An 8,806-nucleotide genomic window follows, 5' to 3' on the forward strand; every position below is an offset into this window, starting at 1 on the left:
AAAAAAAACGAAGATAGATTCATGAAATATAATCAAAACCGAGTAGAGAAAACTTATCCCAATCCATATGGTGAATATCGCCTCCAAAATCTCCCAAATTCGAGCTCCCCAACTCAAAATATGATCGAATGAGCAAACCCTAGTTTTATGTGTTTCTACCAGCTATTCTGCCTCGTTTCTCGTGCCAAAAAATCCCTAAACTCATATTTTATGCCTCCAATAGATTCCTTGTGAAATTCTAGTCAAGTTAGGCTTTTGAATCACTCAATTTGATCTTATAATGAATGAGATATGTAGGTTTTAATATTTGCAAATAGTGCAGATTTTTAAATACGCTGCTAGTGGCAATTTCGTAATTACTCTGAAAAAATCTGGCAACCTAATTTTTAGTAAAATGACCATAAAATCCTCATACGATATCCAAATTCGATGATTCTTTTTGCTACGGGTCCGTAATTACGATACGGATCTAATGCTTCAATCAAAAAAGAAATCGGAGCTCATTTGTTCAATATGATATCATTTCACTCCAAAACTACTTCGAACCCAAACCTACCAACTCGATACAACTCAACACAGCTGAACAACATATAAATAAGCATAGATGGGGGAAATGTGGCCATAAATCTTAGAACGACTAACCGGGTCGTTACATCCTCCCCCTCTTAAACAAACGTTCGTCCTCGAACGAGTCTAAGAACATACCTGGAGTCTCAAATAGGTGAAACCTTCATCAATACCTTCTCGTCACATTCAAATCATATGAACTCATCTCGCGGTCACATCATACTCACCACATAGCCCTCAAATCACAAATCCCACTAATAGGGACACCAACGGACATATAAACACGTGCTCACACAATCGAAATTTTCGTACACCAGCTACAGAAAAAACCCGGCCTCAAGTACCCCAGATTGGCCCAACATCAACACACAGAAATCACATCTCGCACCTCATCCAGGGAATCATAATCCATCAATGCACAACTGATACTGAGCGCTCATGTGCGCATACGAATGCGTGGAAGAAATTCAAAGAGTTACACTTCAAGCTGAATCAATACCGCACGATAAGAATTCAAGAAGGTGAAATTTTTCTAAAAGTTCTGCAGCCTCTCGAAGATAAGTACAGACGTCTCCGTACCGATCCGCAAGACTCTACTAAACCCGCTCATGACTCGTGAGACCTATGTAACCTAGGCTCTAATACCAACTTGCCACGACCCAAAATCTAACCGTGGTCGTGATGGCGCCTAACGTGTTACAAGGCAAGCCTATTCCCAAAATATTACTACTAATTTGATTATAAGAATTTAATAAAATATTTCCAATAATTTAATTCCCAATAAACTAAACCAACTATAAATATAAATAATATAAAATATGAAAACGAGTCCCAAACATCGGGGTGTAACTAAGTCATGAGCGTCTAAAACTATGAACCGAGATATATAAACAGTCTAACTGTCCAAAGAAAAAATGATAAAGGGAGTAATAAGGTCCTGCGGACGCTGGCAGCTACCTTGCAGTCTCCAATTAAAGTCGGCATGAACTCAACGATCGCCGCACTCTAACTCACCCGGATCTGCACATAAAGTGCAGGGTGTAGTATGAGTACAACCACCTCAGTAGTAACAGAAATAACTAAGGAACTTAGCTGTAGTGACGAGCTGAGCAAAATAGTCCAATTATTTATTTTTCACAATTTTAAAAATAACAAGAATAAACAGGTAAATTTCATAACTCAGTAAATGCCACAAAGAAATTTAACAGATAAATGCAGCAACAGCAAAAGTAAATGCAACCTCACAACAATGTCACTCCATCACTCAGCACTCGCACTCAACACTCAATACTCAACACTCAATACACTCAACACTCTGCGCTCACTGGGGGTGTGTACAGACTCCGGAGGGGCTCCCAAAGCCCAAGCGCTAAGCACGGACAACTCACGTGCTACCATATCAATACCTGGATCCGCATGGTCAACTCACGTGCTATGGTATCAATACCTGGACCCGCACGGTCAACTTACGTGCTACGCGGACAACTCACGCGCTATGATATTAATATCCTCACAACCAGGCCCTCAGCCTCACTCAGTCATGTACCTCATTAGCCTCACCATCATCAACAAATAAGGGGACACATCCCACATCAAGTAGCACAATATATTATCAAATAATAGAGACTGAGGTAAACATGTACAATAATTTCTATGACTGAGTACAAATAATGTGAGCATGAATAAAACCTAAACAGGGTCTTTAACATGAAGGCAAACAAGTTCAACAACAAGTAAACACATAACCACAGATAATAGCTTTTAGGCCTGGCCTCACGGGACGGACCAAGTCTCTATCCCTCGCGGTGCACACCCATACGCCCGTCACCTAGCGTGGGTATCACCACCAAACAATCACATGATATTAATTTCTCCGTGTTTATACCCTCAAAGCCAGAGTTAAAGCTGTTACTTACCTCAACAGCGTAAAATCCTACTCCGGGATGTCCTCGTCCCTCGACTCGGTCTCCAAAAGCTTCGAATCTAACCATAATCAGAATACTACTATCAACATAGTCTAAAGAATCGAATTACACAATAGAAACTACATAAACATGCCAAAAATCCGAAATCGACCAAAACTCGGCCCCCGGGCCCACGTCTCAAAATCAGTCAAAAATGGCAGAATAATAATCCTCGTTCTCTCCCGAGTCTAACCATATAAAATTTATCAAAATCGGACTCTGTTTGGCCCCTCAAATCCTCACTTAAAACTCTCCAAAACTCAAACCCTAACTCCCTCAATTTTCACTTTGAAATCATCAATCAAATCCCAAAAAAAACGAAGATAGATTCATGAAATATAATCAAAACCGAGTAGAGAAAACTTATCCCAATCCATATGGTGAATATCGCCTCCAAAATCTCCCAAATTCGAGCTCCCCAACTCAAAATATGATCGAATGAGCAAACCCTAGTTTTATGTAGTTTCTACCAGCTATTCTGCCTCGTTTCTCGCGCCAAAAAATGCCTAAACTCATATTTTATGCCTCCAATAGATTCCTTGTGAAATTCTAGTCAAGTTAGGCTTTTGAATCACTCAATTTGATCTTATAATGAATGAGATATGTAAGTTTTAATATTTGCAAATAGTGCAGATTTTTAAATACGCTGCTAGTGGCAATTTCGTAATTACTCTGAAAAAATCTGGCAACCTAATTTTTAGTAAAATGACCATAAAATTCTCATACGATATCCAAATTCGATGATTCTTTTTGCTACGGGTCCGTAATTAAGATACGGATCTAATGCTTCAATCAAAAAAGAAATCGGAGCTCATTTGTTCAATATGATATCATTTCACTCCAAAACTACTTCGAACCCAAACCTACCAACTCGATACAACTCAACACAGCTGAACAATATATAAATAAGCATAGATGGGGGAAATGTGGCTATAACTCTTAGAACGACTTTCCGGGTCGTTACATTTTGGCAGACAAAAAAAGCAGAACACATAAATGCTTTTAGAACAGGAGGAAGAAACTTCAGCTTCTTAATAACCATTTCAAATAGGCATCTTCACCAGTGTACTATTCATCATATACGATAGATTCCATACAATGCACAAAAGAAGATATGGTGATTTGTTTCTCCTGTCCTAAAGATTTTCAACAACTCTGTGCCTGATCAGAAAATATTATACATTTAGCAGTCCCCTGAGGAAGCATTAGCCTCCTAAGAATTTATTAGCCTTTGATGCCGATTATTTACTTTATGTTCTTTCAAATCCACCGCCAATCTGCATATGCAACCAATCTGGTGATGTTCCCCCAGCATATTCCCTCGTACCTTGTGAACCAAATGCCATGGCGTTTGCCTCGAATGCTTGCTGCCCGAGCTGGAAACAACCAGAGTACCTCGTTATGAATTGAAAATATTTCTCCAAGTACCATTCTTTGTGCTATCTTATTTTTAACATTACAGAATGTATTTCCTTTTTGAGCTTAGAATATCTTCCTTTTCTCTCTTTACAATATTGCTTTGGTTTTTCTTAACACTTTCTAACTTATATCAGGAGCTAAATTTCAACATGCTGTTAAGTGATGCCTCTGTGGGTCCCTCTTATACACACGCATTGCAATCTTGTATCTTCAAACTAAGCTATACTTTGTAAAGCGAGATGGCAATAAGAGTAACTCAAAGAAACCTGAACAATTGCAAACTGTTAATCGCTACAGTAGCTCAGAATTTTTGCGTGCTGTTATTTCATCACTAATTATAATTTCAAGGAGCTAATGCCAAGCAAGTCTCAGAAGTCAGAGGTGACGGTTTGCTAGATGTGGGCACAAGGCCCCCAACCTCCTCCAAACAATCTTAGCACTACATCCAAGGTTGATGGGGAGTTATGCCATGAAAAAGACAGATATCAGCAAGTTAGAAGGTAGCTGAGGTTCTAGCGGAGTTAACACAGTGGCGGATCCACCCCTTTAAGAAGGGGTGGCATGGCACCCGCTAAGATGATAAAAAATTTATGTAACTATGTTTAAATTTTCTTAAATTAGGTTAAATATCTGATCCTGTCACCCGCAGCCGTAAACTAGACAAAGGTGCCATGGCTGGTAGATCTTTTTTAAAGCTTTTCTCGTGTGTAAAATTGAAGTTGGAATTTATCTTGAACCTTGTCCGACTTTCCCTTTTCTTTGTGCTTTTTATTTCCATTTGTCCCAATGATTTTTCTTTTCGGTTACCCTCCAATTTTCTATTTGTCGTTTTATTATTTCTTATATTTTTCTTCTCTCTATTCTATTATTTTATATGTGGTCTCTAGCAAGAACACTCGAAAAGGAGACTCCAAAACTTTGAAATTATATACAATAAGCATTCCTCTTAATCTTAAATTTATGAGTTTTCTTCTTTCAAATCCGAAAAAACTTGGGTCTTAATAAGAGTTTTGGATTGAGAAAAAAAAAATCATCTTTTTTATTATATCATACAAAATTATGTTATTCTATGGTTATTTAATATGATTTAAATCTCTTAACTATTAAATTATGTTGAAAATTTCGTAAGCATTGCTTAAAAAAAAAGATTTATGATATTGATTTTTGGGAACTTGTAGTTAATTTAACTTTATACTTATGGGGTGTAATTTATTTATTGAAGACATTTTTTTAAATTTTCTTATTCTGGTTGATGTAATTCCCTTATTGAAGATGTTATCTTAATTGTATAAATTTATTTTTAATAGACAGAAAAGGACGTAATTTTCTAGTAAAAATATTAGTTTTACTTGTGTTGTTATAATAAAGGTGTGATTCCTTATTTAAAATACTAATTACGTTTGAGATGTAATTTTTATATTTACAAATAAAAAATACCTATTAGGTTGACAGGAATAAACTCAAAAAAATCGAATAAAAGTTCCTAACAAATTCCGTATTAGTCATTACAAGGTATACATTAAAGAAAATTATGGCACCCGCCACCTTCAAATCCTAAATCCACCTCTTAACAGTGTTCGACAAACAAGATTATATGTGTAGTTTCCATAAAGAACATGCTTAAGGTCATCAGAAAAGCAAATTACTAGTTCGTTATCGACATGAACAACAAAGAATAAAATACAACTGGAAAGACTTTCTGATATAACACTTACATCTTTAGTAGGAAATCCTTCGATATTTGGGGGTACTCTTGTATTAACTGCTTCAAGCTTCATTGATAGGAACTGAGGATTCACGAAAAAATGTTTAGTGTAGAAGTCTCAACTAGAACAGTGCAACAAGATAGGTGGATAGCATACCTCAACCTGGCGTTGTAGTGATTGGACATAATTGATTATCTCATCAAGGACGAGAGCTTTTCCAATTACCTGTAACCAAACAACGACAAACTGACTTTTCCCATCGCATTTCAAAAGCAAATGTTACATATCATTGAAATTGAATTCATGTTTTGATGTTAATTTATGTGACGAGAATTAGAGGTTAAAGTCCCACCATCCTAGCACCAGCGACTGGGCTAGAATACAGGCAGCTTTAGAGACATCAGGTTCATTCTGCTCTATGTTCCTGAAGAAATTAGATGTTAAAACCAGCACCATTCCTGCACCAATCATATGGCTGGAATGCAGGTAGCTTTAGAGACATTAGGTTCATTATACTACATGTTCCTGGTTAGAGAGTTCTTTGAACACCAACAAACGCCTGATAGCAGGAAGACTGGTACAGTTCTGAGGTCAAGTAGGAGAGCAAGTAAAGACCTTTGGCATAGAACAATATGACGAAACCTACATGCTGTTGCTTTAATAAGTAGTTCAAGCAGATGGCTCATTTGCATCCATTTAGCTGAACTTTTAACAAATTGAAAGCTGATCATAATGATAAACAAGAAAGATAAGTTCCAAGGCTTTGCTTTCATGGGAGCTCTTTAAGAAATTTGCTAACTACTACTGTTGTATTTTGTCGAAGTTGATGTCATTGACATGTCAACTGAGGAGACCAACATTGATCCAATTTGACTGTAGTGCAATTTCTGAAAGAAATTTTGTGAGCCTTTGTTTGAAAAGGATGACAAGGTGAGCAGGTTTTGCCTGTGAGACTCAACCCTATCATCTCAACCAAAAAAAAAAATTCCGTAGTAAAGTCCAATATCAGTCATGCATTAGATTTTTTTTTTTTTTGGTACTTTCAGATTTATCTAATAACTAACAAACAAACAAATGGAAAAGCAGCTGATCAGAATGAAGGTTGCTTCAGATATTTCAACAGTAGAAAGATAAAGGAAACTGTAGCATACCTTGTTACAACCAGGGACCAAGTCTTGTAGGATTTTCATCCTTTCACTGATCTTTTCTCTCCTGGCCTGCAAACCAAAATGGTCCAATCAGCAAATTCCATTATTGCTCATACAGAACCATTATTTCCAAATTTTGACTTTTCCACATAATCCCATAGCACATTTGGAAAATTAATGGTCGGGCAAGAAAGTGTAAATGATGAAAATAATGAGGAAGAATTACTCTTTCCGCTAGGCTGTGACTATCGGTAGCTTGACCTCTCCTTGCTCGCACATGAATGTAATCTTTAGGTGGTTCAGCTGACTTTGCAGGTTGGTCTGCAGATTTTCCTGAATTCCCTTCCCCATCACCTCCGGATTCATGGTTATCATTTGATCCTGTGGCCTTCAAACGCTTACTATCAGATTCACTCTGCTCAAACATATTAAAAGATGTAAAAATTATAAGGACAGACATCTTTTATATCATCACCCCAGAATTTTTATCCAGAATGTGATCACCTCAAAACAAACAAGAATCAGATACAACATAAATCAATTGCAAAAAAGATCCACTCACAAAACATTGCACCAAGAAACAGGAAGGATCAACAATAAATGATATACCCATGTCATTCTTTACCAGCTTTCTACATATAGCACATCAATCACACAGGCAGATCCAGAATTTGAACTTTTGGATTCTAATCGGGGATTCTACATTTACTGGGTTCTAAATCAATAAGTAGTACCTATATAGTGATTCTTCCGAATACATATACAAAGTTTGAGCCAAAGCTATTGGATTCAGATCAGGAACACACCCTCTACATCCGTCCTTGATCAATCAGCTAGATAAAATAACAGAAGCTCAAATAGACCGTGTAGCTTATCGGATAGCTATTTCAGAACCATCTATCAATCAATCAACTAATCTTCAACCCAAATTAGTTAGTCTGTTCCGCTCTATTCAGGACCATTTCATTTCGATACTAAGTAATTATTGTTTAATCAAGTAAAGGAAGGCAGAATTAACAGCATTAACGTACACTAGTGCAGTTACCAGAGCAATGCAATAAAAAATTTAAAGATAAATTTCAATAAGAATACCAAGCCATTGCCACTAGTTGAAACTCCTTTAGCAGATTCGTCATCCTCACGTCGTTTCCTAGCTGAACCGATTCGGTGATTTGTTGTGTGGTCGAGAAGCATAGGATCATTGATCGGAATATGGTTGGCATAGGGCATTGCGGCGCCAGCATTGATCGGAAAGGGCCAGATCTCGGCCAAATTAAAGGGCGGATTAGCGGCGGCAGCTTGAAATGCTCTAGCTTCATTCATCATTGGATCCATTTTAGAAAAAATGCTAATGTAATTGTAAAGACATAAATAAATAAATAAATAAAATGTAGAGAAATCAAAGCGGGGAACAAGAAGAGCAGAGTAAAAGGGTGTGTGTCTGGGCGAGATCTCTTTCGAGAGTCACAGTGGGGTGGAGGTTGTTGGGTGCGTACTGTACCTACTGGCGTACACTGACCACCACCACTATTCACTATTCACTATTCACTATTCACTATTCACGTAGAGAGAGAAAAAAAGAGCCTCGGGAGTTGAAAAGAATGAGGTCTTAACTGCCAGTGTTTTCCAACTCACGTGTACTTGATCCATTCTCACTTCATTTATATAGAAAAAACGATGGTAAAATTTCACATAGCAAGAATTGAGCTCCTTACTTTTTAATTTTATAGCCCATATTTCAATTTATAATCAACTAACCCAAAAATAATAGGTTAAGATTTAACATCCAACTTTCATAGGTTCTAAAAATTACTATTTAACTTTTAAAAAAGATTGTTTAAGATTTTAAGTTAATTTTCGAATCAGTAACTTTACTGTGACTCAAATATTAGTTCAACAAACCAAATCCATTTGGATGATGAAAATTAAATTTTTAACAAGCTTAAACATGTGTGTTTAAATTTCGAATTTGATTTTGTGAGAAATTTGGAGTGGGTGTTAT

General features: G+C 36.8%; 1 protein-coding gene across 3 annotated transcripts; it reads right to left on the reverse strand.

Moving 5' to 3' along the window:
* Nucleotides 1-3,539: 3,539 nt before the first annotated feature.
* LOC109215866 (transcription factor bHLH79) lies at nt 3,540-8,437 on the reverse strand. 3 transcript variants are annotated; one of them, XM_019379983.1, is made up of 7 exons: nt 8,306-8,412; nt 7,897-8,117; nt 7,031-7,219; nt 6,808-6,873; nt 5,813-5,881; nt 5,666-5,737; nt 3,540-3,907 (listed from the first exon to the last, which is right to left on the reverse strand). In XM_019379983.1, exons 2-7 carry the CDS (start codon nt 8,032-8,034, stop codon nt 3,782-3,784), a joined length of 660 nt encoding a protein of 219 aa, XP_019235528.1. In that variant the 5' UTR covers nt 8,035-8,117; nt 8,306-8,412; the 3' UTR covers nt 3,540-3,781. The 3 variants fall into 3 exon arrangements, with proteins under 3 accessions (XP_019235528.1, XP_019235525.1, XP_019235526.1); XM_019379980.1 differs by having other exon boundaries at nt 7,897-8,437; XM_019379981.1 differs by having other exon boundaries at nt 7,031-7,192; nt 7,897-8,412.
* Between the last annotated feature and the right edge of the window lie 369 nt (nt 8,438-8,806).

The sequence above is a fragment of the Nicotiana attenuata genome, unplaced genomic scaffold, assembly GCF_001879085.1.
Source record: "Nicotiana attenuata strain UT unplaced genomic scaffold, NIATTr2, whole genome shotgun sequence".
Classification (NCBI taxonomy): domain Eukaryota; kingdom Viridiplantae; phylum Streptophyta; class Magnoliopsida; order Solanales; family Solanaceae; genus Nicotiana; species Nicotiana attenuata.

Coding starts and splice junctions, on each gene's coding strand:
- LOC109215866 (XM_019379980.1), bottom strand. CDS start 8,139: ATGGATCCAATGATGAATGAAGCTAGAGCATTTCAAGCTGCCGCCGCT. Junction 7,220..7,896: donor CAACTAGTGGCAATGGCTTG/GTATTCTTATTG, acceptor ATGTTTGAGCAG/AGTGAATCTGATAGTAAGCG. Junction 5,882..6,807: donor TGGTCCCTGGTTGTAACAAG/GTATGCTACAGT, acceptor GTTTGGTTACAG/GTAATTGGAAAAGCTCTCGT.